General features: G+C 47.8%; 1 protein-coding gene and 1 long non-coding RNA gene across 2 annotated transcripts in view; one reads left to right on the top strand and one right to left on the bottom strand.

Moving 5' to 3' along the window:
• Positions 1-337: 337 nt before the first annotated feature.
• Positions 338-26,755, bottom strand: part of COL27A1 (collagen type XXVII alpha 1 chain) — a 139,303-nt gene continuing 112,885 nt past the window's right edge. Inside the window, exons 38-61 of the mRNA XM_056505220.1 lie at positions 21,851-21,904; positions 21,633-21,740; positions 20,264-20,317; positions 19,955-20,008; positions 15,607-15,663; positions 15,401-15,454; positions 14,439-14,492; positions 13,064-13,117; positions 11,499-11,552; positions 11,316-11,423; positions 10,858-10,965; positions 9,366-9,473; positions 7,732-7,785; positions 7,096-7,158; positions 6,698-6,751; positions 5,926-5,961; positions 5,605-5,622; positions 5,201-5,236; positions 4,857-4,883; positions 4,601-4,666; positions 4,047-4,215; positions 3,794-3,903; positions 2,856-3,074; positions 338-1,802 (exon numbers count right to left, since the gene is read on the bottom strand). Of these exons, the coding sequence (XP_056361195.1) occupies positions 1,656-1,802; positions 2,856-3,074; positions 3,794-3,903; positions 4,047-4,215; positions 4,601-4,666; positions 4,857-4,883; positions 5,201-5,236; positions 5,605-5,622; positions 5,926-5,961; positions 6,698-6,751; positions 7,096-7,158; positions 7,732-7,785; positions 9,366-9,473; positions 10,858-10,965; positions 11,316-11,423; positions 11,499-11,552; positions 13,064-13,117; positions 14,439-14,492; positions 15,401-15,454; positions 15,607-15,663; positions 19,955-20,008; positions 20,264-20,317; positions 21,633-21,740; positions 21,851-21,904 (1,866 nt within the window). The 3' untranslated portion in view covers positions 338-1,655. The remainder of the gene's footprint in view (positions 1,803-2,855; positions 3,075-3,793; positions 3,904-4,046; positions 4,216-4,600; positions 4,667-4,856; positions 4,884-5,200; positions 5,237-5,604; positions 5,623-5,925; positions 5,962-6,697; positions 6,752-7,095; positions 7,159-7,731; positions 7,786-9,365; positions 9,474-10,857; positions 10,966-11,315; positions 11,424-11,498; positions 11,553-13,063; positions 13,118-14,438; positions 14,493-15,400; positions 15,455-15,606; positions 15,664-19,954; positions 20,009-20,263; positions 20,318-21,632; positions 21,741-21,850; positions 21,905-26,755) is intronic.
• On the top strand, positions 3,811-23,728 carry LOC130260116 (uncharacterized). Its single transcript, XR_008841741.1, has 3 exons — positions 3,811-3,895; positions 19,259-19,427; positions 23,447-23,728. It is a non-coding gene; the product is annotated as an uncharacterized LOC130260116 (long non-coding RNA).

Consider the following 26,755-nt stretch of genomic DNA (forward strand, 5'->3'; position numbering starts at 1 on the left):
TGATGGGTGGTGGTGATTTTGGGATGAGGTATTTCTGGCAGGGGCTGCGTGGAAGCCGAGGTATCAGGGACAGATCCTGTTAACCTTTTCTGAAGGTGGTTGGGAACCAACCAGCAGGCAGTAGTGACAAAAAAAAATACACAAAGAGAGACTCACAGATAATTTTTTTTCCCTCAAAAAAATAAAATCCATAGTCCATATGAGACATGAAAACTCCAAACAGGCACTGAAGAGTTTCTGATACAGTACAGCTCTGATTACATCAATATTATTCCTTATATAGAATTAAAGATTACCATAATTATCCTCTTTAAAAAAAATCCTCCAAATTTACATATAGAGACTAAATTTCTACAAAACTTAACAAAACAAAACCCTTCCAAGCTCGGCTGGGTTCTGAAACAAGGTACCATCATGTCAGTCTTGACAGAGGGGCCGAGGGAAGAGTTGCAGAGCTGGGTTTAAACTTGAGCTTAGTCCAGGGAGTCGTGTGGGCAACTCAGTGCAGCCCAACTCAACCAACTCCAGAGGAGCTCTCTGAGGCTCAACACTTCCAGATGAGCTGTGTCCCTCACTCCCTTCCCAAAGCAGTGAAGTGCTGATGAACAATAAAACAAAAAAAAAGCAAATTTGCTTGTAAATTATCCTGTAAGGGATGCTGGCTGTGGTGTGAGTTGTGTTATTGACACCCATGGCCACTGAAGGATCCCTTTTAAGGTGGCTGTTTCTCTGATTTAACTGTAGAACATAATCTCCTCTCTTCCCAGAGAGATGGTTCTATGGGGCTTTTTTTTTTTTGGGTCTGTGGCAAGACATCGTAGCACCTTCACAACCTTAAATAAAGTCATATATATAAAATAACACACTTTTTTAAGAGCACCAGAGATTTCACAGTGAGAGGTAGAAACAAATCAGATGAGCCCATTCCCTCTCTCTATTTTAGCACCAATCTCTTCCCCTCTCCTCTTTCCATTCCCCCTTCTTTGCTTCATGACTCTCCCCTACTCCAACATCACACGTTGAGAGGGAGTGTTGATTAAACTCATGGAAGGAGGAACTTTTTTTTTTTCTTTTTTTTTTTTCCTTTTTCTTTTTGCTTTAAATAATATAATATATATATTTTGTTTCTTCTAATATTGCACATCGAAATGCTTCCTGTACACAGAGCAGCCAGATTCAACTTGCAGCTCCGCCTGGGAGACCTGATGCAGCACGTGGCTGTCCAGAAGGTGACAAGCTCTGAGAGGGAAGCTCTATTTTTTTAATTTTTTTTTTTTTCAATGGAAAGAACATTTGGTAACTCAGGAACCAGACAAAAATGGGTGGATGTGGGGCGGGGGGCGGGGGGAAGAACAAAAAAACCCACACGCTGCAAGTCGCTTGAGGTTTCTCTCAATGTTTTCTTTGGTCATGGAAAAAGCTTTGTGTGTGGAACCACAACATCCAGTCCCCTGATCCCTTCTCACTGCTCAGGTCCTCACTGATGCCTGCCTTGCTCTTCCTCCTTCCAGCAACGGGCTGAGTTCAGTAGATCCTGTGTTCCTGGAGCCCAGGGCTGGAGCAGGAGCTGCAGCACAGCTGTCCGTGCTGCAGAGGGGCAGAGCCCCGGCCAGGCCAGCTGTGGCTGGAGCCTCAGAGCTGGTGCACAGCTGGGGTCAGAGGAAGCAGACAGGGCCGACCTCGAGGTGATAGTGCTGTCCTGGCTGGGAGGGGGGCAGGTTGTGGATGCTGACAATGGGCAGCTGCTGGGGGTCCTGTGTCCGGAAGGAGAACAGCGTCCGGCGCCAGTGCCCGTCCTTGATCTGTGGGGAGTGGCACGGAGAGAAAGCTGTGAGCCAGGGGTCAGTCCTGCTGGAGAGCAACCTGTTCCAGGAGCTGCAAGCCTGGAAACCCCTCTGGGAGACAAGGGACTGTCCCTTGGGCTGAGCAGGGCTGGGTTTAGAGAGCTTTTTGGGGAGCCCTCATCAGGCTGGTGGAAGCTGCGGCTGACAAACTGCTAATGCTGTGAGCCTGAGTGCAGCCCTGTGTCTCCTGCCTCTGTGGCACCAGACAAGAGCTGGGGGCACCACCCATGGGAGTCATTCCCCTTCTGTCATTTAACTGTGCTTTCCTGTAGCTGCCAGGGCTGGGGTTCAGCCCCAGGCTGCCACAGCCAGCCCAGATAAATGTTCTGAATAGAACAGAACTCCTGCTGCTTCAAGGCAGAAATCAGCTACAGAGTGCTAAAGTGCAAGCAAGGCCTGGGCTCAGGCCATCAGCTCTTTGTGATGTCATTCTGCTTGCAGCTCTCTCTTAGCCAGTGAGGAAGAGATCTGGGACTGCTGCACAGAGATTCCATAGGTGACTTTATTTCTACAAAGAGGTCCAACAGCAAATCCAAATACTCAGAATATCAAAGGAGTTTTATAGGGTTAAGGTGGATAGAAAAGTCACCAATAGAGTTGTAAGTTGAAAGCTATCCAATTACTTTAAGGTTTTAGGTAAAGAAGTGACCAATTACCTGGAAGAGATAAAGACCAATAAAAACTCTAAAAGATAACACGGGGGTCTGCAGGGGGATGAACATTTCTCTAGCATGAGTCATCCTAAGGAAGGATTTCTTATCTTAGGGGAGAAAGTTCTAAGGGGGCCCTGAAGGGGTGTCTGAACCATCCACACTTTCCAAGACAAGTTAAGTTCAGAATTCCATCTTTTGCTTTCTATCAGAAGGCTGTCTGCTTCACAGAGCTGCTATAGCACCCTGGGCTGGAAAACCAGTGGAGAACTGGTAGAGCTGATGTAGGATGAGCAGTGTAGGTGTTACTTGAGCCCCAGAGTGGGGCTCTCCACTTGTTCTTCCCCCTTCCACAACATACCTTGCAATCATCAGCTGCCACCTCTGGCCTGAGCTGGCCCCTGGCCTCGAAGACCTGCCCGTTCCAGGCCCTGAAGCGCACGGCGTTCTCGGAGGGCAGCTCCGAGGAGCCCTCCCTCCACACAGAGGTGTTGAGGCAGTGGATGGTGATGTGCTGCACCACCTCCGAGCTCAGCAGGCGCAGGAAGTTCATCTGGACCCTCCCGATGGCAAAGTCCAGCTGCAAGGTGACACAGGGGTCAGAGGGGAGCAGGGTGAGGGCGAGGTGGGATTGCAGAGGGGGTCCCTGTCTCTGCTTCATTCTGCACCCCTGTCCAGAGCTGGAGCTGGTGGGAATATGGCCATGAGGGCCAGAGGCCATGCCCATGGCCCCTGGAATGCTTTCATGGGGACACAGCACATCCTTTGCTTTGCAGAACAAACTGGAAGGTCTTTAGGTAGGAAGAAAATAATGTAAACTTCAAACTCAATACAACTTGCAAAGCAGGTTCTAGTTCATCTGCAAACGAGCCCAGATATTGCTGTTTGTATTTTTAGTACAGGTACTTCCTCTACAAAGATCCCATAGCAATAACTTCACTGGAAACTTGTGTATTTAAGCTGATCTCACTTCTCCAGGTGACGGAAAACAAAATGTGAGAGTGACCCAAACATAAGTTAAGTCAATAAAGGATTTGGGAGCAGCATGTGAAATTACTGGTCATGTTAAGGCTATGGGTTCAGCATCACTGGAACACATGGCTTTGTCTTGACAAGAACCAATAACAGCCTTAGGTGTATTTTTTAACTCCTGAGAGCAGTTCTGAGTGTTAATGCTGCCCCAACCTGTGGGCTGTGTCCTTGTGGTCACTGTCCCCTGTCCTGGGACAACAGGCTGTGTAAATATTTGGCAATAGCAGAGTGGGGAATGCTGCTGTCTCTGGGCTGAGCTGTGCCTACCTTGGAGACAGTGACAGGGCTGAGACACGTCTGGCCACCGTTGGTGAAGTTGCAGATGACCTGGATGGTGTCTGAGGAACAGCCAAGGTTTGGGTCAATCCAGTAGGTACCTGAGGAAATGGAGGATTTGGGCATTAACAAGGACACTTAACCTTTTCTGTGGGTGGCAGAAGGAGAGTTTTGGTTTCTCTTGGCTGGTCCCAGGGAAGGAGCCCTGTGGGGATGCAGCCTTGGCTCATCTGGGGCTCCCTACCGTCGCTCATCTTCTGTTCACAGTTCATCAGGTCCCGGCAGATGCGTGCAGGGTTCTCCTTGGTTCCCAGGGGTCTTTTGATGCTCTGAATGAGGTTGCTGAGGTAGTGTAGAGTCTTGAAGATCTCCCCTCCATGGTCCAGCATGAGAAGGTCTGGATGTTGGTAACCCTGGGGAGAAAGGAAGGCAAGTCAGGGGTGCCCTGGGGGCACTGGGTGCTGTAACCACAAGGGTTTCTGCATCTTTTTGAGAAAAAATCAGTGGCCAAAGACAGGCTGTGCTGGCTTGAGGCCACTGAGCCACAGGCCTTGTGCTGTCCCAAACAGACATTGCTGAAATGCTGGCAAAGTCAAGAGGTCTGAAGCTTCACACCTCAGTGACACAACAGAACTATATCCTTTAACTGGAGCTTTGCCTGCATCAGTTCCAGATATTCCACTGGAACAGTGACAAATCAGGGCTTTGTATAAACTTTCTGCACACAGAAAGCACTGATGAGACCAGTCCCAGTCTCCAGCTCAAGCTAAGGCCAGGAGTTCAGAAATTGCCTTGTACCTCTCTCTTGAGCGCCGTGTTGGAGTCGATCAGTGTCTGGAAAGGTGCCCCAAAGCCATCTTGCTGCTGGAGTGGTGTGAAAAAGGTGGAAACTGAGATTGTTAAAAGTTGAACATGCCCTGATGCAAGAAAACACTTCTCAATCTAAGGCTGCAGTTCAAGAATTGCTCAGCTAACAGAGCTGGACCTGAGTGTCTTCAAGTGCCAGCAGGACTTGTTGTCATCATTAACAAACAGACAGAGAATGGCAACTTACAAATGAGGCTGGAACTCCTGGGGGTCCCTGGAAGTGAGAGGAGAAAAGGGGCATTAGGCAGAGAGCTGGTCAGTCACTGCTGCACAGATATTCAGTCATGGCCTTTTGAAATCCCTGTTCCCTTGGAGCCTCTCCATGAGAGAAGTGAGAGAGGCAACAATGAGAGTCTCTATGAAACTCCTGGGGATGGTTTGGACTAAAGCACAACAAACACTGGTCCATTCACACACGTGGTTTTGCATGTGAGGAATGGGCTAAGCCATAATTTCCAGTGAGGGAGCAGTCCCTCTGGAGGGTATGATGGCAGCTTGTTTCAGTCAGGAACTCTTCCCACAGGTACATACCGGAGGGCCAGGGTGTCCTCGTGGGCCTGGAGGACCCTAAAGACAGAGTGGCAGCAGTTAGTGAAACAGCTCCAGTTTTTATTTCCATTTCTCATGGGTTTTACCAGCAGGAATCTGTTCCCAGCTGGATTTTTCATAGCAGCCTGTCCCTCAAAACTTTCAAAAGACTTTCTAAAAAGGGAGGGGGGTGCATTTTGTCCCTGCTCTGGGTCCATCTGTCTCCACCTGGTCTATTCCTGCTGCATCCTTTGTTCCCAGCCCTTTCAGCTCCTCAGCTGTCACTAATGCCATGTCCCCAGTTCTCATCACATTCCAGGTGTATAATTACCCACCCTGCACCCACTTGCTAAAAGATTTATTTAAATACAAGATATCAGTCAGAAAAAGGGATGATAGATACTTACCCTTGGACCTTGAAGACCCTGCAGGGGGGAAAAAAAAAGCACAGAAGCTGTCAGAAAATTCTCATTACTGACCCAAAATCTCCCTGTACACCCATGTGCTGTTCCCAAGGTGCCTGTGCCAGGGCTGGGTGCTGCACTGGAGACACCACAGCTGTGGACAACATTGCTGGGTTAAGGAAATGGGAATTGTACCAGCAGAGTGGTGTGGATGTGTGTACACATCTGATCAGTGTCTTGCCTGATGCACAAGAGTGACTCTTGATTGTGCAAAGTCAGGGATCTGCCCCTCCCAGGGGCACATGGGGTGGGAGCAGCACTTACCATCTCCCCACGGCTGCCTTTGTCTCCCTTGGGCCCCTGCAAAGCACAGGAGGTGGCTGTCACTGCTGTCACTGACCATTCACAAGCTGCCCTGCTGACTGCTGCCCCCAGAAGCTCCTTGCAAGGACTCAAGAGCATCTCTAACTCACCAGCTCAGGCTGGCATATTGGCCTCCCCATCCCAAAGCAAAGCAAAAAAAAAAAGCCATTACTGGCTGTTTTGGCAATGCGTGAGTTCATCTCACTGGTTTTTATCTCTGCCAGTAGCAGCCTCTGGACCAAGCTCTGAGTGGTGCCACACTTGTGTTTTCACAAAGCATTGATCTGATCTTTTATCTGGGTTCAGGGCCTTTGGCATTTTAAGGCAGGCAGGGATTTTCAACACTTCCCAAAACCAAGTGCTTCCCAGTTTATTACATTTAAAAAAAATATTTAAATGTGTTTCCACCCCCAGGCCAAGTTCTTTGGAAAATATGGCTTTCAAAATCTGCAATAACATAATAACATAACATAATAATGCCTTCCAGTCTATTGAAAACCTTGCACTTACATATTGCTGTTCCTCACTTTTCTGCTAATAATCTCCCACCAACTGTCTATGCAGCCAGAGACTAAGCCTGCACTTTTCTAAAGGTGCTGATATTAAAACCCATTTGGTTTTCCTGATTACAGCAGGATTTGGGGGTTGCTTGTGCTGGCCTCAGACATCTTGGATCTCACACACTTAAACCCTTCTAAAAAATTACAGGCAGGAAAGAAGTGTGAATACTTACAGGGCTTCCTGTGGGACCCTGAATGCCAAGTGGACCAATAATTCCTTCTTTTCCCTAGAAAATAAAAGATGTGTGAACCACCAGGTGGGACCTGACAATCATTTGCCCTAGGGCAGACTCAGTGAAGACACTGAAACTTTGCTGCTTTTCAGCTTTTTTTGGTGGTGGTGTTTGCTATAATTGGAATAAAAAAATGTTTCAAACTGCAAGTCCAAAGAGACTTTGACAGTATGGCCGTCATGAGCCTTGTTAAACCTCAGAAATTCCATGAATAGCAGGACTGCAGTGTAGCCTGAGGCTCTGTGATGTGGGGCTCAGAGGTGGTGCCATGGCCCTGAGCACAGAAATGGGGGAAGGAAGAAAATCCTCCCAAACCCACAAACTGCAAAAGCACTCACCATGAGACCTGGTGGCCCACGGGGTCCCTGAATGCCCTTGAACCCAAAGTCTCCTGGGGGGCCCTGTGAGGAAAATGAGATGTGAGGTTCAGTAAAAAACCAAACCCTGTGTTTATGCCCTGGCTTAGAGCTCTGCTTTAAGGACAGAGATGCTGCCTCTTGTCTGTGGGACTGGGCAGATCCAATTTGTTGTAAATTCATTTCCCACTCCTGTTTTGCAAGACTTTTACTTTTGACAGAAAATAATGAGTTTCCTCTTCACCAGGGAAATTATATGATGATAAAATGAGTCTGAATTTCAAGTCAAGGCTCTTCAGTGTTAGGGATGCACATCAGTGTGTCAGGTGCAGGCTGATGGTTGATACTGGAAATACAAATGTCAGAAAGGGGGAAAACAGCCACAGAATCTCTAGGACAGCCCTTTTCCTCCAACAAAGCATTTGTGTTTTTTCACATTTAACAAATGTAAAACAAATTTTTTCATTTAACAAATGAAGATTCATAAACTAAAGAAAGCTGGGATCAAATTTCAATTTCCATAGTCTCTGCAGAGCTGCTAGCAATGCAACAAGTGTGGCATTACCTGTTTCCAGTAAAGTGAGACTAAAAACCCAGCTGGTCCCAGCAGCCTCTCACCTTTGGCCCAAACAGTCCTGCAATGCCTGGAAATCCTGCCTCGCCGAAATCCCCCTGCATGTGACAGCCAAGACAAACACAGGAACAAAGGACAACAGTCAATTCACACTGGTGGCTGGAGATGTCATTCAGAGATGCACCAAGAGCTCAGCAGCTCCAGAGAAGGAGAAATCTGTGAGTATCCCTCAGTCTAAGCAGGACTGGTGAGATGGGAGAATGAAAAAACCTGGAAGTTTTCACTACACAAACATCATCCACTGATCATCAACCTGATCCTAGATGTCACCAATGCCACCTTTCTGCCCCCAAACTGGGAGCCAAACCTGCACTTGGCCCAGCAGAAGGATGCAGAGCATCTGCTCTGAGATTGATCTTGGAATTTCATGCTGCAAAATAACAGCCTTGAAGTTCTTTAAAACAAGCTCATCTTTTATTTCTAATAAAACTGGACTGACCTGTTAATTCAAACTGTAATTTTAAACTATGCTCATTCAAGCTGTTAAAAAAGTGCATGTTCCTGCAATATAACCTCCCACTCAAGCCCAGGAAAACTATGCATATCCCCTAATTCTTTTCCTATTCAACTCTGCAGGGATTTTTCCTCAATTCTGTAAGAAAAATAATAATAAAATAGTTGAAAAACCATCAAGCTTGAATCAGCACATAGCATGTACTCTGAGAATAAAAAAACCACCCTGGGTAGCATGTCCTTATGTAAACATCCTCCTTTTACCATGTTTCAGATGGTCATCCTTTGGTATTTTTGGGCTTCTCAGATGTCAAAATTCAAGATGATTCAACATTTAAAAAAAAGGGGGTCAGAAACCTTCACCAGATGATTTTTCTCCAGTGTTAGGAACATCAGAGACAGATAAGGCTTGTTCAGCCTTTTGGCAGGAGTGTCTCACCCATTCTGACTGTGCTTTTTGGGGTGTGATACAATGGCTTGTTCACTCAGCTGTGAGTGACCCAAGTGATGGGGCTTCCACCCCCTTTATTGCATGGTGGTTCCAGCATCAGCCTCACTGTTAGGAAGCTTTCCCTTGGAAAAGGCCATGACAGTGAGAAACAAATTGATTTAAATACCTATTTCTGGGACCTGGAAAGGAGAATTGCAACTAACAGGGAACTAAGGTCTTTCCTGCATTAAAATATTCAACCAAACTTTCTTTCTAGAGGAATTTCAGCCAAAAGCACATAGGAAATCAGAAGGGTCATGGAGTCATCTCAGCCAAAGGGACACAGTCACTAGTCCTGCAGCAATGACAGTATGGGGCAAAGGAATGTGTCACTTGTGTCACAGAGACAAAATAACCTGTGAGACTGATCTATGATCAATGACAAAATGATATATGGTGGTGTTGGTTACTACCTTTTAGCTCTAAAGCTGTTAGCACCAGGCTTTATATAAAATAACCAATTATATAAAATAGCCAGTGTATTTTAATTGAGGTGGTTTGGGTTCATTCTGTGCCTTGTTTCACCTCGGCCCTAATCTCTCTCCCAGAATCATCTCAAGCTGGGTGTGGGCTCCCCTGCAGCCCCTCCAGGGATGCCCCTGCTGCCCAGGGCTGTGGTCACACCCTCTCCTGCAGGAGCAGTGGCTCAGCTCTGGTCAGCCCATCCCCACTCACCGGCTGTCCTTTGGCTCCGGGCTCCCCAGGGCTCCCTGGAGTGCCCGTTCCTCCCGGGGATCCTCGCTTCCCTGTTTGGCCACTCTGTCCAGGCAGTCCTCTTTCCCCCTAAAAATAACAGAATTCAAGTAATTCCAAAGGACAGGAGCTAAATATAACAGCACTCAGCTGAAACAGCCATAGATGGAAGGCTGGAGAAGATGGCTGGTTGGGATAAGGAATGTGGCTCCAGCAGGGGATGCCCCAGGTTGTGCAGGATGAGACCCAGGTGGGCATGGCTGTGTCCCCCCAGCAGAGCTGTCCCACCTGCATGGGGCAGGGAGAGAAAGGGGATCAAATGTCTTCTCTTTGCACTTCCTATGTTCTTCATCCAGCCCTGCAGCTTCCCACAATCTCTTCCCCCAGCAGGCTGGCAACTGATGATTAATTCATGGAAAATGCTGAAGGCATGCCAAGGGCAGGACTTCAATCCAGAGGCTGCAAAGCCAACATTTCCCCCGTGTTAACTCAACAGCTTCAATCCAGAGAGGACCTCCAGCCCCCCAGCACCACACCTTGCTCCCCCCTTCCCCTTGCCAAGCCCCAGGAGCAGCACAAGCTCCAGCTACTGTCTGGGGCAGGCTGGGGAGAGGAGCAAAGGCAGGGAGAGCCTGAGATGGTGGAACAGCTGGAAAAGGGGCAACAAATTGGCCTGGAGGCAGGGTGTGAGTGTGTGACAAGGACAGTGTCAGCCACCTCCTGTTGTACTGCCCAAGGCAGCTGGAGGGCAGCAAGTGACAGATCAAGGGCGATGTGCTTCGGAGCCCTAATTTAAATCAGATCCCAGAGCCTCTCCAAACCCAGCTGGAGTCTTCCTATTTACACAGTCTTCCTATTTACAGAGTCTTTATACAAATGGCTGAATTGCTGTGGGTCCAGGTTAGATCCTGTGGTGAGCCTGGATCAGGGCAAGGACCAGGAAGAAACCCCAAGGTGACAAAAGCAGCTTGTCCCTGCTCCCACCCAGCTTGATGTCCAAGCCCATGCTGGCTCCAGTCGTTCTAACCCAGTAAATGTGCTAAAATCCAAGCAGCACAAATTTCCCTCCAGCAGCTCAGATCTTGCAGAGCAGCTAGAACACCTGAATCTCCCATGGAGTTGTCCATTCTGGACATCCTACAGGTGGGCTGTAGCAGCTCCTCTGCAACTTAACCTTGTTTTTTCTAGCCAGGTTTCTAATGATAAGACTCAGGTGTTTGTAGTGTGAGCAGGCTCCTGAGCTCCTCTGGTAAGGGAGGAAAGGTCTCTGGGACATTCAGCTCCTGTGCACATGAGGAAAATGCATGGAGGGATGGAGAGATGGATGAGAAGAAAGATCTGCAGAGCCTCTAGCTAAGTGAAAGACGGCAGCAGGAACTGAGACTGCATTAGACCTTGGAGAGTTCAAGCTCAGAGGCATCAGCCTCACAGACTGGATCACTCACAGCAGCACCTTAGGGAGTCAGAAACTCACCTTGAATCCTGGTGGTCCCTGGGCCCCTGGGAGTCCTGGCACGCCGGGGTTCCCTCTCTTGCCTGACATCCCTGTCACACCTTCCTCCCCATCGTCACCCTGCTCCCCCTGGAAAAGAAACACACTGGAGGTTATGAAACAAAACCCTTTCCCCTTCTGCACAGGGGACAGGGCAGTGGTGGGATTCTGCCAGAGGATGATAAGTTTGCAGGGGTGGTTTGCAGATGTGGACAGAGTTCTGTGCATGTGAGTGCCAGGCTACAAACCCCATTTATTTACAGCCCTGGTCATGCACAGGCACTGCTGCCTTTGTGTGCAAGTGGTATGTGGAGAAGACCCACTCTGGGTACATGTAAACTGGAATATCCATAGCTGGATCTCACATAGTTTGTCCTGTGCCCCCTTTCAGTTTCCCAGCTCCAGTGTTGTTTTCCCACAGGGTTGCAGTTGAAGCTTACCAGCATCCCAGGCACGCCATCCTTGCCAGGCACTCCATCCACTCCAGGGGCACCCTCTTGCCCCTGCCTTCCCACCACTCCTCGAGGGCCTGGCAGCCCAAGGATGCCCTAAAATCACAAAGGTATTAGAGAAGGAGCTCCCAGACAGCATTTCCTGGGGCAGAAAGCTGAATTTTCACCTACCGGTGTGCCTCTGCTCCCTGCACTGCCCTGTGCTCCTTGCTTTCCTTTTTGACCCTGCAAGTGAAAAAAATCAAAAGACATCTAAAATTGCAGCAGTTCTAGCACAGCTCTGCTTGGGACCATGACTTCAGGGTGTGCTTTTGGATAATGATTGGAAAGAGTTTTATAAAAGGGAGATTTATAAAGTCAGTTGCTCCAGTGCTGGGGAGTGAACTGCTATTTGGTTTTATTACAAGTGATTCTTCTTATGTCTTGAGAGTTCTAGGGCAGGAATGAATAGCTAGAAGGCAAGGACCTGCATTTTTCCTAATACAGAGCAGATGAGGACAAATAAAGCAGGATGAACTTGAGGGAGGACTTGGTACACTGGCAAACATTAGAACAAGATGCTAAAACCCTGAGTTCTCCATCAGTTCATTGACAGCAAAGCCAGGACCCAGCAAGTCCTCTGAGGGTGTTCAGGGGGGGCTTCTCTCTGAGAGGTAACTAACTCTGTTTTGGAAAGCTAATGGAAATTAAAAAGGGTGTCTTCTGTCTGAAACTTGCAATGCTGCTTTGTGAATAAAGGCAGAAGAGAAATACTCCTGAGGTTTATTAGCTGCAAAAAGGATTAATTTGTGCAGAATGAATGGAAAACTCAGCCTCATCACCTTCACTAGGGCTCTCTTAGTGAGGTCATGTACTAAAGCACTTTTACATTGAAGAACTCATTTTCTGTGCATTGTTTCTCCATCTGCAGAGGACCAGGCTGGCCAGCTACATAAGAGAAATATTCCTGGGGGTGCTTCCCCTGCTATTCGTTAGATCCAAAGGCAGTTCCAGATTGTCCATTGATGGGCAGATTAATTTATCTTATCACCTTGTACTCTTCTTGCCAAGAATACCTAAAACTATCTTCTGGCATTACCCCCAGCAGGGTCAGATTAAAAACCCTGACATCTGCCAAGAGAGAGCAGGAATTTGCTGAGTATTGAGGTTACATACTTATGTTTTAGCAAATAAAGTCCCTGGTCTGTGAGAATAATTAGCCAGCTGTCCTTACAGCCAGATGTGGAGGTAGGAGTAGGTGTGAGGTGCCCCAGTGAACCCTGAAGGACCTATGTGTGCTGGGTTTTCTTGCTCAATGAGGACAAGAAGTTAGAGGGATTGTTCCAAGAAACAACTCCATGGATCAGTGGACTCCAAACCCAGGTTTCATGCCAGAAAAGTTTCTGGTTCAATAGAAAAGGAGAGACTTGCCTGGCTCAGCTCTCCGTGGGGATGGGTGAGCCAGCTCTGGCTGGAGACAGCACAAACAGGGCATGGGACAGACACAACCATGGCAGGGACCAAAGACCTGCTCAAGAGTTACCATCGTGCTGGAGCTGGGACTGTCCTGATCTTCTCCAGCTCCACAAAGCCCACAGACCACTGGGCTTGGCCACCCAAATGTTTACAGCCCTCCCACAAGGATCTCCACAGCCTTTCAAGGCAAGGATCATAGGTAAAAATCCCAGGAGAGTTCTCTTAAATAGAGATTTTTCTTTAAACTTGGGACACTGTAAATCCACCCTGCTGAAACCTACCACATCACCTTTGGATCCCTTTGCTCCTGGCTTGCCTGGTGATCCAGGATCCCCCTACAAAACATAAACAAGAAAAATCTGCTTAAAATTCTCTTCTGGCAGTATCTTGCATGAAGTACAAAGAACAGCATTTTTTGTGCCCTAATAATGCTGACTGTATGGAAACAATTCAGGGAAAATGCCTGAACTCAGAGAGGCCCCTGGGGAGAAAGGAGCAAGGAGCTGTCTCAGAGAGCATTTAGCAGGGTGTCCATTGGAGAAGCAACTCTGCCCCTCACTTGGGTGGTGCCTTATTTGTGGAAATCATTCACCAGATTCCAGATATGCCTGGGAGCAGTGCTGGAAGTGGGCAGGAAGGAGCCTGTGTGCAGAACGAGCAGTTCACACCCTGGCTGCTGGCACCACCTCCCCTTTGCACCTCAGCCCTTGCCTTGGTTTCACCTGGGGCTCAGGTGTTAGGAGACTGCCTGTGGAGTAAAGCAGAGAGGGTGTTTCACATTTCACTGCTCCCTTCCCCATCACACCCATCTCAGCCTTTTCTCCTCAGCCAGGTTGGGTTTTTTGATCTGTGTTTGTGTCAGTGGCAATTTCTGGACCAACATCAAATAAATGGTAAGGAAGGACTCCCTGCAGAGTCCTCGTTTTTCAGCTTGTTTTTGAGCTGGACTTTTACTAAAGACACTCCAAAGTTCCTGTTTCCATCTGAATCATCTGAGGGGCTACCAACCCCAAATAAACTACACAGGGAATGCAGCAGCTCTACTCATTTCTGAGCCATATAACAGAGCACTACCATTTTAATCCCAAAATACAATCTGTTGTTCTTCCCAGCATCCTTGTAAAGAGTGGGAATTGATTCAACTTTATTTCCCAATACGAACTATATTGTATGTGTTGCTGCACATTGCAATAGTCACATATAAAGATCAGATGGTACTGTATATAACAAGGGAATAAAAAGTCCTTCCCTTGAGTTTGGATTTAATTTAGTCTTTCACAAAGTCTTTCACTAGTTTGAGAGGAAACAACTTGTAAGTAGAATAATATGGTCTCACCTGACACAGGGCCAGCAGCCCAATTTCCAAGCAGACCCTTCCAGTGTCACTGTCATCTCCCACCTCCCATCTCCTAAGATTTCCAGTCCCTCATGGACCATTCAGAAAGGATGGTTTGGGAGCAGGCACTGGGAGTGCTCCCTGCTTTGTCACCCATTTATTAGTCTCAAATGTGGCTCAAAATGCCCATTCCATAGGCCTGGCTGATGGAAATGCCCACATTTCACAGCTCACCACACACTCCTACTGCAGCCCTTCCCACCTCCCTGCCCTTCCCATGCCTGGGGCACTGGTACCTTAAACAAAGCAGCATCTCTTACCGGTAAGCCTTGCTGCCCAGGTTTTCCTCTTTCTCCATCAAGCCCTTCCTGCCCCTTAAATAAAAAATAGAGAGGGAATATGTCTTTGTTCTTTTGTGGCAATGAGAAAGAAAACTGAATGTCATGTGATTTAAGGGGCAGAAGGAGATACACTTGTCTGCATTCTGCAGATAGAGATGGTGAAGTTGTGGGTAGTGCCCATGCTCCTGTGGGTATGCTTTGGAGAGAGGAGCTGCTCATCACCAGCTAAGCAGCAAAGAAGGTGTTCTAATGCATCCCAAAATACACACAGCACTAATGGAAGAGAGGAGTTGGAGACATCTGTCCTAGAAAACAAGGCAGCAGCACTGCTACTCTGATGAATTAAAAATCTGTGAATTACAGTAATGGGTCACTCTGACCAGGTGCTTTTGGATGGAGGTAACACTTAATTCATGGAGCCTTTGCAGCTCAGCCCCAATCAGCTGAAAATGTCCTGCAAAGAGGGTATAAGGAGCACAGCAGGATAATTCATGGCCCTGGCTTTGCTTTTGAAATTTTGCAAAGATTTTGGAAGTCTCCAAATCTTAAAGTTCACAGATCTTCCCATGGAAGAATCTACAGGCACATCAGTCTTGAAATTTGATATAGATAGGACTCTTGCACACACACCTTGTCTGGGATGTCTCCTTGATAATCACAGAGACCTGTGCTCAAATGGTCCTGCTCATTCTTTCAGCCTCACTCAGGCAGGTGCAGGGCAGGGTGAGGTGCTGATTTTTTTGCCTTCAGCAATGATTTTACTGCTTTAGGTAAAGACAATGGAATTGCTCCTTGTCTGAATCACAGTCGTGTGCAGCAGCTGGCCAGGGACAGCAGCAGGTTATGAACTGGGACTGCTGGGCAATTCTGTGTTCTGATGTGACTGGGAGCACTTCCCCGAGGCAAACATTTCTGAATCATGCATTTGGAATAAGACTCACAGGATAACCAGTGTCTCCAGGCTCCCCTCGGTCACCTCTGTCACCAACAGGGCCCTGCAAGAGCACAACAGAGACTTGAGGTGGATGTAAACAAGCTGTCATCTGCAGTATCTCCACGGCTTGTTCATGTTCTACAAGTAGGCAGCAATTAATTCACCCACAAAAATCGCTCCAGGATTGATTAGAGAAGGGATTTAATATCTTACTCTGTCTCCAGGTGGTCCCTGTGGGCCTTCTACCTTCCCATCATCACCTTGTTGTCCCTGTGAATAAAATGTTAGTATTACTATAAACAGCAGATTTTAGAGCAGATGCTTCTGCACAGACCTAACCCAGTCCTTCCATATCATGTGAAGTCAAAGCCTCTGTTGAATTTATTTCCTCTTCACCCAGAGGAAGACTAAACAATTTTTTTTGTTGTTTGTTTCACTGACTCTTCACATTGCTTTCCTGATTTCTGGTGGTTGTTTTTGCCTGGTCTAGCTCTCCTCCTTAAGTAACCAGGTGCAAAGGGTTATTTCCAACAATTCCTGAAACTAAGCAAGCAGGATGTAATTACAACAATATGGGAAATAGCTCTCTGCCTCTGAATTTTATTGCTGACAGTTCAACCAAACTCTTTAATCAAGCATTTCCCCTCCCTTGTGGAGCCCTGTCTGGGCTGTTGTGGGAGCAGGGGTGGTCTGCACGGGCTCCTTGGTTGTGTGCCACCACTGTGGGCTTGTTTTGCCTTCAGCCAGGTGAGACAGCCCCGTGCACAGCCCTCTCCCTGCTGGGATGCTGAGAGCTCGTGGCTTGGCTGGTGGATAACATCACCCAGCTTATTTACAGCTGAGGTCTCTCCAAAACATCCACAGAGAGATCCCTTAGGACTTAACAGAGACACCATCCTTTTAAATTCTGTTGTGAAAGTCACTCAGGGTCACACTGTCCTGTGTTCTCTGGAGTAGAGCTCAGAGATGCTGTGTCTCTGCTCCCCATGGAAGGATGCTGCATTCCAGCTCCTCCCGGTTTTCACCACTCCATAGCAGTCTCTGGCACTCTGGCTCCTTAGGATGATGTCTCAGAGCTCCTTTGATGCAGTTTGAGGGGTTCTGGCACAGTGGAGCTGCTGTACTGGAGGTGTTTGGGTGCTCCAAGAACATCCAAATCTCCAAAGATTGCAGAGCCAAGTTTTTCACAGGCTTTGTGCCACTGAGTGGTTGCACCAGCCCTTTCTGGTGTATTTACAATTCTCTTTGATGCTCTCTCTGGGCTTCTCTCCTGTTGGAGTTGCAGCTGCTGATAGTAAGACACTTGAGAAATTTCTTGGTGAGCCTGCCTGCCTCTGAGAGAAACTTGGGTGGCAGAGGAGAGAGGAGGGGAAGCAAACCCTCTCTCTGCCTTTCCAGCGCTACTGAACTGCTGGAAGCCAGCACCAAAATACCTGGCAACTGGTTTGCTTTCTAGCCACTATCTAAGGAATGTTGACTAGAAGGGAAACAAAGCCACCATTTCTCAACTCCCAGGGGGGAAAAAAGAAAAAAATCATCTCAGCGTGTCTGTTAGTATGCAGAAGTCTTGGCACTGATTGCTTCTTCCCCAGCAGGATGTGCACACCTTTGCCATTTGGGAGCTGAGTGTGATGAACTCAGAGAATGCTCATAATTCTGGGGACCCTTGAAGAGCATCAAGACTCACAGACTTTCTCCCCACTGTGGCTTTGTTTCCCCTTGAGGCTAATCCCCACTTTGTTCTCTGTCTCCTGCCTGAGAAAATCCTGCAGCCTGGTCAGCTCTAGGACTGTGAAACTGAACTCCTCCAGAGCTTCCTGGTGCCTCAGCTGCTCGAGAGAGAGATGAAAGGTCTGTGCTATTTCTTCAGAAAGTTGCAGTGAAAAAAAGTTAGAGTAAAGGGCAGCAAAGTAAACATGTTAGGATACAAATGGAAAATGCATGGAGAAGAAGGGAAGGCTTGTTGTTGTTGGCTCCTGTCCCAAAGTGAGATACACCAGTTTGTAATTTTTAAAAGGATCCCATCTGGACTGCTTTAAGCAGCTGCCAAGAGCAGGCGTCTGCTCTGAGCAAGGCCTCTTTGAGGAGCTGCAAATGTATGAAATGTGGTGGAGTAGCTGGCTGGGATGGCACAAGGGAGCAGGATTCACTGCAGTGCCTCTCACCAAACGGCTTTTTTCTCTGAAGAGGGAAGACCTTCCCCACCATTGAACCCTCCTCCTTCAGCACAGCTCCGTTTACCACATTACTTAAACCTCACAGAGCTCTCACAGTCCCATTTCCATTTTCTCTCCATTTCTCACTTTCAGGCTCCCACTTTTGTGTTCACACGCTTGTGAGAGGTTACAGATGTCTGGAGGGAAGGAATGTGTCTCTCTCCAGGCTGGGATCCAGGCAGCTCTTAGGAGATGAGGGAGGGTGGAGAGCAAAACTTAGATGCAGGATTTTGTGGAGCACCTGGATGCTGCAGGAAGTGGTGCTGGAGGCTCAGTACATGATTTTGTGCTCTCCTGGTTCAGCATCTCCTCCTTCTCCTCCCAGCAAGGTGTCAGCAGCCCCACAGCAGAACATGAGTGAGGAGGTCCAGCTGTCATCAGCAGAGCTGGCTGCTCTTAGCAGGGTGCATTGGACTCTTTGGTGGCTTCATCAGGCCTCAGCTTGGATACTTGCATGTAGAATTAATTTATCAGAACACTGCTGTGCTCTTTTGACACCACATCCACTCAGGGAATGCTCTCCTAGTGTCCTTTTGCAGAGCAACATCTTGTTGATGAAGGGCAAAATGCTCCACTGAGCTCTTCAGATGAATAATTTGGGGATCATTTGCTACTGAAATTATGAGAGCTTTCAAGATGGCAACTTTAAATGTTTTCAAATAAAACTACAGCTGCAATTTAGGCAATAGACACACACATCTGCACATCTCAATGGCTGCAGGGTCAATGGCTGACCTTGCTTTTGCTAGTCATGACCCACATCTTTCTGCCAGGATTCTCAAGATTCAACAGTGGAATTGTAAGAAGCCTCTGGGGCAGGTTCTGAGCTGGCAATGTGTCTGGTCATGAGCTCTCACATCATCCTGGGCTGGTTTGCTTGTCTAGCTCTTGCCAGGAAGTTCAGCAAGGCAGCAATGGAGATAGGGAGCAGCAGGAACATCAGCAGCTGTTCCTCCATGGATGTGTTTCAGCAGCAGGACATGAGAGAAAAAGCACTATGACCATTGTTCACCCCCAAAGCAAAATTTCTGAGGTGTGTGAATGTCTTAGTGGAACACAACAGCTTGGCCTGCCCCAGTGATCCCTGTGTGCACAGGGAATCTCCAGGCAGAGCATGGTGTGGACAGGGTATCCTGACACCAGGAGCCTGAGCTGAAGGGATCCATTCAAAGCCCCAGCAAGGGCAAGGCCTTATGAACTCATTTTATAAGGGATGAAGCTCCTGTCTGCACTACAGCTGCCCTCTCACCTGTGTGCAGAGGCAAAGCTGAATGTTCTCCTGGTGATGGGGAGCAGAAAATGAGCAGGAAGAGCTCGTGCATCTCTCTTTTTCATGGGCACCTCACAACTGATTAGTCCCCATCACCTTCCCTTCCCACGCTTTAAGAGAATCACAGAATGGTTTGGTTTGGAGGGGACTTTAAAACTCATCTTGTTCCACTCCTTGCCATGGGCAGGGACACCTTCCATCAGACCAGGGTGCTCCAAGCCCTGTCCAACCTGGCCTTGGACACTTCCAGGGATGGGGCAGCCCAGACCTGTGTCAGTGCTTTACCATCCCCTGAGCACAGAACTTCCTGACATCTACCATCTTTACACTTTTGTTTAAAAGCATCCCCCCTTGTGCTGTCACTATCTGTCCATTGCAGGAAGCTGCTCCCCCCTGTTAGACAGTCCCTTTAATGCTGGGAGGTCACAATGAGCTGTCCCAGAGGCTCTGCACAGAGACATCAGGAGGGAGGGAGCAGGCTGAGGACATGTGAAGGACACCACCAGCTCTGGGAATGCCAAGAGGAGCTGACAGGAAACCATTAAAGGGTGAGTCACTGCTCCAGCCTGAACTGGTTATGGCTCTGCTGACTCAGCTAAAGGGGAAAGCACCAGGGAAAAGCCACGGTGGAAAGGGGGCTCTGAGGCAGGGCAGCTGTCAGAAGGTGGGGCACCAGGAACAGGGAGCAAGGGCCATGCAGAGGAGAAACACCAGCAGCTGCAGATCAGCTCGTTTGTGCAGCCAGTTATTCTGACCTGATCACAGACATCTACAAATCTGGTTCCTTTTGGTTTGGGGATTGAGCTGAACTCCTGTGGATGCAGGAAAAACACATCCTCAGGGCTGGTGCTGGCTGGCTCAGCCTCTGGTGGTGTCTGGGAGGATGTGCTGGTGACAGTGTCCTGGCAGTGCCTGGAGAGGCAGGGCTGTGCTTTGGGGTCATGCAAGAGGCTGGGAGGTCCAGGAGCACCTCTGCCTCTGCCACAGGGTGAGGAGATGCAGATGCATGGGAGCTACAGCAGTGGGACAGTTGTCCATTCAAGGGGACGTGAGATGGCCAAACCCCTGGACTCACCTTTTCCCCCTTTGGCCCTGGTGGTCCCATCGGCCCTGGTGGTCCTGCATGTCCCTGTGGAGAGCAGACAGCACGTGAGGAGCCAGGAAGGGGCTGAGGGACAAAGTCCTGCCTGGCTCCCTGCCAGAGCTAGCCCTGGGTGGTGCATGCCAGCTTTGGAGGGACATGGGCAGAGATGAACCAAATGCAGGAGGTGCAAATGGACATTTGACAAAGAACTAAACTCAGGATCAGAAATAAATAATGGTTTAAGAACAATCTGCATGCTGGAGTGGCAGTTTTAAGAACAGATAAAAATAAAACCCTTACCTGGTAACCCTTTAGGCCTGGGTCCCCTTGAGCACCCATCCTTCCTGGAGCTCCCTGGAGAGGCAGAGACAGGGACTGAGAGCAGCCCATGGTGTCAGCACCAGAGGAGGATGCTCTGGGCTGTGCAAAGCAGAGCTTGGCACAACCTGGGAGTGTGGCCAGTCCTTCCCCTGGCCACCAGCGAGCTCTGCTGCAAACCTGCTGGCTTTTGCTGGCTTTAACCTCTTAGACATGGAGAGGGGTCCAGGAGGCCATTCTGTGCCTTTGCCAGCCTGCAGCTATACATTCCCCACCTCACTCAGCTCTGCCATCAGAAATGGCTGCATTTGTGAGCTCTTCCTCTATACCAAACTAGTGTGTGCTAGGAAGTCCACCAGACTTCCACAGACCAAATTCACATCTTTAGCAGAGTGAACAAAGGGGTTTAAATCAGATCATCAGACTAAAGCGAGCCACAAACTTTCCATATAATCCCATTTAGCGTGGAATAAAGCTCTTTCCACAAGACAGAGATGTGTCCATTCCAATAGACTGTTGCACAGATATTGCTTTGCCTCCTTGTGAAATAATCCATGGAGGTTTTGCCAAAGACTATTAAAGGAGGATATATGGTGAGGCCATAATTTTTAGTGCAGGAAAATGCTATCAGCAGATCCATCACTCCATCACTCATTTGCTACTGTTCTGAAATATCACCACTATTCCTAGCTCATAAATAACTCCTGATTTTGCATTAAGTTCTATCAAATAGAGTGCAAGAAGTTTCCTAACCAGCCTGCAATGCAGCAGAGGTACTTTTACATACCACTGCTGTCCTGATGCATTTGTCTCTTGTGCCTAAAGCAAATTAAGTTTCCCCTGTTCTCTCTGGAAGCCTCACCTTCAGTACCCAGCTCAAACCCTTTCCCATGCTATATTTCTTCTTGCTCCAAGTGTTTTAGATAAGTAGATCAAGAGTGGGTGTAGAAACAGGGCAGGAATCCAAGGCAGAGTTCCTTATAACAACAGCTCGACTTGGAAGCAGCTCTTGCCATGAGTGTGCAGTCTCAAAGGGGAAGATCTTAGTAAAAAATAGCTTATCAGCTCACTCAGCTGAGGAAAAATCCCCAATATTTCAGCAATTTCAGCCTATCTGGGGAGTTGTGAAGAACTGCCTCTCTGCAACGTGAGCTGGGCTCACGGGGCACCAACCCAGCCACCCCATGGGCTCAGAACACGGGTTAAGATGTTTTGGAAATTAAACCCCGCTAACAGCACTTCCCCTCAGTGTCCTGGAGCTGTGCTGGGCTCTGTGCTCACTCAGCCCCGTGCCCAGCACTGCCAGTCAGGATTCTCTGGGTTGAGTTCACGTTTGCAGAGCTCTCCTCACCATCGGTCCCAGGGTACCTCGGGATCCTTTAGGGCCTTGGTTCCCCTTCGGCCCCTGCCTCCCTGGGGATCCCATCTCTCCAAGCTGCCCCTGGTAGCCTTTGCTGCCCTGCAGAGCAAAGGCACTGACATCAGTGTGGGACAAAACTGCAGGAAAATATCAGAGATGAGTAAGGAAAGGGAGGAACACAGGCTATGATGTTATCAGAGATCTCCTACCTTCTGGCCAGGCTTGCCCTTTTCCCCCTGTTTTCCTGGTTTCCCTTCTGGTCCCTGGAAGAAGGGAATAAAAAGGTTGTTGGAATGGGAAAGCAAAGAGATCCTAACCCAACCAGCCACTCCCAAGCCATTTCCCTGGCACACACAAACCTGAGAGCATCCCCACCCACCCATGGGGCCAACAAACAGGCCAGGAGATCGTGCAGGTCAGACCACAATCCACAGGTGCTACAGCTGGGGCATGGCTGAGTTTGGTCTCTAGCTGCTCCAACACATGGAGGAAAACTAACTGCTTAAATATGGAAACACCTTTGTGCTCAGGTGACTATTGGGCAACACAGCTGAAAGGTGACACTGTGATAATTTGGATGATGATGACTTGAAAATCACAAGAAGACAGGTGGGGCATGGAAAACTGCCATCAGATGTGTCCCTCTGTCTCCAAGGGTGCAAAAGAAGAATGTCCAGAAGTGCACCTACCCAGCCTCTGCCACAGAATGGGCTGAAATGTGGAAATTTACCCTGATTCCCACAAAAGGTTTCCTCTGGTTCACACCTGAGCTGCCATCTCTGCACCACTACTTTACCAACAGCTGTATCCTTCATCAACTTTGGCACTAAATTAGGTATCAACACTTTTTATATAGTTTCAGGACCCTACCAATAGAACCACTGATTCCACAGCACCTCTCCTTATTTTCACCTTGTGAAAACAGGCAATGGTTTCATTCTCTATCCACCTACCACACACAATTTCCTGCTCACAGTGAAAACTCCCTCCCTCTATTTGTATTATTACTGCCACACACAGAAGTCCCAATCTGATCAGACTTCTAGAAATGCAGTGGGATGCAAAACTTGATGTGGGAGCCATGGCAAGCAGAGACAGAACACTGAACTGCTTTCAGAACCCAGTGTGGGTGCAGAACCTGCTGCCCCTCCTCTCACCCACCCCACAGAAATGTGCTTGATGAACAGCTAAATACAGCAGCCTCTCCTTAGGGACCTCAGGGAGCTCATTTTTTCCAGTGTTTGACCCTGCTGGCTGCAGGGAGACAGAATATTTTGAATTTGACAGAAAGACGCAAAAAGTATGACTGAGCAAAATAACTCATTTTTTTTGGCAGTTGTGACAAACTTTTCAACATCTCCCCACCAGCACCACATCTCTGCCTCTGCTCCCCTGCCTCCCAGCTATGAAGGTACAATTTTAACCATGGATGGTGTTGCAGTCTCAGCTGAATAAAAGCAACTTATAAAGTGAGGCATACTGGGGGGTTTTCACTCTGATCTGAAACATGGGCCTCAGAAGTGCCTGCTCTGAACACAAAGGAGGAATTCAGACCTATTCCAACCCTAAAGGATTGTGCCAGTTCACTTCCCCAGAGGGAATAGCTCCATTTTACCTAAGTCAAACATTTCAGGAGCTCTCCTTGCCAACACCATTAGGCTTCACAAAGGACAGGTCCCTGCTGAGGAGTGCATAAGCTTTATTCTGTGTCTCTTCCATACTGCTCAGGGCTTTTTTTTTTTTTTTGTGTGCTATTTTTTTGCTGCCACTTTCCAAGAGATCACTTTTGGGATCTTTTCCCACAGATGCTGAGCAGCCACAGCAGATGATGGGTGCCAAGCCTCCAGCATCACCCACATGATTTACACTTGTGACAGGAGGACAGAGGAGTCCTCACTCATGAAAGCATCAGAAATCAGACCCTCCCAGCTCTACAGCAGCTCACTGTGGGACCTGGTATCAGCACCTGAAGCACAATAACACATTATGGCATAAAAATTTGGAGAGGGAATAGTGGAACCACTCACAAAACTTTACTGTCAAAACAAGATGTGGCTGAATAAAGAGACAACTGGGGTTTTTAATCAGTTGCATAGTGTTTTTCCATCAGTCTCCCTGGACTGTGCTTTTTGGAAGCACAAGCAGTAGATGCTTCCTGCAGATGGGAGAAAGCCCATTTTCAGCTAGATCTGTTCCTAACCCAGTGATGGCCAAGCCCTTGCTCTTCTCCAGCAGAGCTGTTCTGCACACTCAGATGTGCTCCTGGAACTGCAGTGCTGTGGCAGCTCGTGAAACAAAGATTTCCATGCAAAAGTTCCATCCCCAGGCTGAGAATGTGATATACTGTCTGTAAAAAATGCAGATAGCAGTACATTGATGAGACACAGGGCAGGTGGACCCTGCTCATGGGGAGGTGATGAGATCTCACAGCTACTTCAGAAGAGTCTGAAGCACAGCCTGGCTCCCTCTACCAGGATACATCTCCCATGGAAGCTTCATGACTGAAACTTGATTCTATCCTTGCTTTTTGAGAAGGCAAGTTTAGGCTTTAAATTTTCCCATCTGAGAAACAAAATTTGCACACTGCTCCTAAAATCTGCCAGCATTCAAGTTCCTGCTTGCACTTGCCTTCATGGAGCACAAACAGAGGGGCTAGAGTGATCTGGGAGAGGGCAAACAACAAAAAACAGACCAAACTTTGGCCAAGTCCTGCTCACAAAAATGAGCTCAATCCACAGTGAGACTGGGCCATGTACAAACAGCTTCTCAAACTTTCTCAGGGTTCCTTCAGCCTGCCTTTTCCCTTGGTGGTGCATGTGAGCACAGATATGAGCTCCAGTAAACTCTTTGCTCCATTTTCCCCTTATGACACATCAGAGTTGTGGAGCAGGGATGTTCATCTGCTCCAGAAGGCTCTCCTGGGTCCTCCAGCTGGGGTGCAGCCCTTTCTCCATTGCTGAAGAAAAAACAACATTGGCAGCATCACCAGCTCCTGTCAGTGACAGTGAGACGAGCTGTCACTCACAGGAAGCCATGGGGACCTTGTTCCAAACCTCCCTGGCTGTTCTTGACTCTCACCCACTGGTTAAAGGCTTGGCTGGTGTAAAAAAAAAGGGTCAAAGCACCACGGGCAGAGACGTGGCTCAGATTTTGACTTACTGAGTCACCTCCTCGAGAGGACTGAGCTCTATCAGTCAGGGATATTGCTGTGCTCTCCCAGCTTTCTAGGACTTTGGCCAGCAAGCTCTGCTGGTGAGTGGGAAGCCTACCATGTGTCTGATTTTCCTGGATATGCTTTCTCCAACTGCGCAGGAATTCTGCCCAGATGAATTTAGAGGCAGTTCAGCACTTGTCTGGGGTTCCCAGATATGAGATATCTCTACTTGTGATGATCCAGATGTGGTTGCTGTTGCAATCCCAGATGTTCCCAGGGCACATAGGCAGGGGTTTGCACAGTTCCCAGAAATCACTGCACTGCCACACTCCACACATTGCACAAGGAAGAAAAAGCCCAGCAACAACTTTGGTAGCCTTCAAAAATAGTCCCATCCCTTTTCTCTCCATTCTTCTGACTCATCTGTCCAGGGATGAAAAAAATCAGGGCCAGACCAGGAAGGAAAAAAACAAAGGATAAAAATAAAATTCAGTGAGGTCATATCTTCATCCAGACTCTCCCCAAAATATATCAGGAATCACCTTTTGGTATCTCTTTTACTGCAGTGTGAAGTTCTTAAAGTTCCTAAGATTTCTTCTCTCTTTAGCAGAGACAGGACTGAGGGCAGAAGATGTACAAGAGCCTGCACACCAAAATAATTAAATCCAAGTTTCCTTTGCTGGACTCACATCAGTTGGGTCACTGTGCCAAGGCACTGAACACTCCACGCTTTTGTTCCTGGGGTTTGTACACATTTTGTTGTATGCCTTGGTTTGCTGAGAAAATATATCTTCTTTCCAAGCTTCTTCTGCCAGTGGGACTACTTTTAAATGGTGATTTCTCTTTATATGCTGCATTCTTCACTAGAGAAGCATATCAGTACCTCCAGATGATGGTGGTATTTGTGACCAGGGACAGTGGAAAGCAGCAGTTTTATTAAGTCACATGTCTTCAGCTATGCCAAAATATCCAAGGAAAGCAAAAAAAATAAAAATAATTATAGTCTAAGGTCTAGCATGTTTAAAATTTCATTGTCATCTTCAGTAAGGACACAGATTTACAAGGATTTTTTTAGTATAGCCTTAGATATTCCCCTAAGGGAAAGAAGAATGGTTTATTTTCCAATGCAAATTGGTTAATTTTTAAAGAAAAAGAGAAAGAGACTTCCAGCTGCTGATGGCCTTGACAGAAAAGTCAGATCTACTGCCCAGCACAACAGCAACGTTTAGTGGGAGCAAATAGATGAGCAGCTCAGCTTTAAATTCACCAGACATCAACAGTTGAAATCTATGTTCTGACAACAACATCCAGAAAAACAAAACAAGGAAGTTGAATGAACTGCAGGGAGATATGCCCTGGACAGAGCCAAACAACAAACAGGCTGAAATCCTGACCCAAACTTCTGCAGGAAGGTTTGGGAGGGGAAGCAGAGATGTGACTCACCATCCTGCTCTGGCTCTTGGCATTCCAGAGGGCAAATATGCTGCTGCCTTCCCTGCAGCACAGCACAGGAAGGAAGGTCTCCAGGGCACAGAGCTGGTGGGAGAGCTTCCCAAAGCTCGCCTCAGGCTGCTTCAGGATTGCTCAGGACTGCTGTGGAGCAGGAGCATATTTTCAAACTGCTTTTTTTTTAAAAATTTTTGTGTGTGTGTCATTGAGTGAGGGTCTGAGGTCACTCCTCCCTCCCAAAAAAATGAGGCAGGAAGAAACAGAACCACCAGAATGCAGCTACTGAGCAAAGGAAAAAAGTGACATGGTGACAGAGAGAAAAACAAAGTGATAGTTTGAGGCACTGGATGTAAAAACTGAAGCAGCAATAAAGGTAGGAAGCATGAACCATAGGATGACCATGCCCATATTGTCCAGCCAGTGAGCTCACTTAAAGGGAAATGAAAAAGCCCCATATAATTTCCTACTGCTCAGCAATGTCTCCATATGAGAACCTCTAGTTAATAAACTT

The sequence above is a fragment of the Oenanthe melanoleuca genome, chromosome 17 (assembly GCF_029582105.1).
Source record: "Oenanthe melanoleuca isolate GR-GAL-2019-014 chromosome 17, OMel1.0, whole genome shotgun sequence".
Classification (NCBI taxonomy): domain Eukaryota; kingdom Metazoa; phylum Chordata; class Aves; order Passeriformes; family Muscicapidae; genus Oenanthe; species Oenanthe melanoleuca.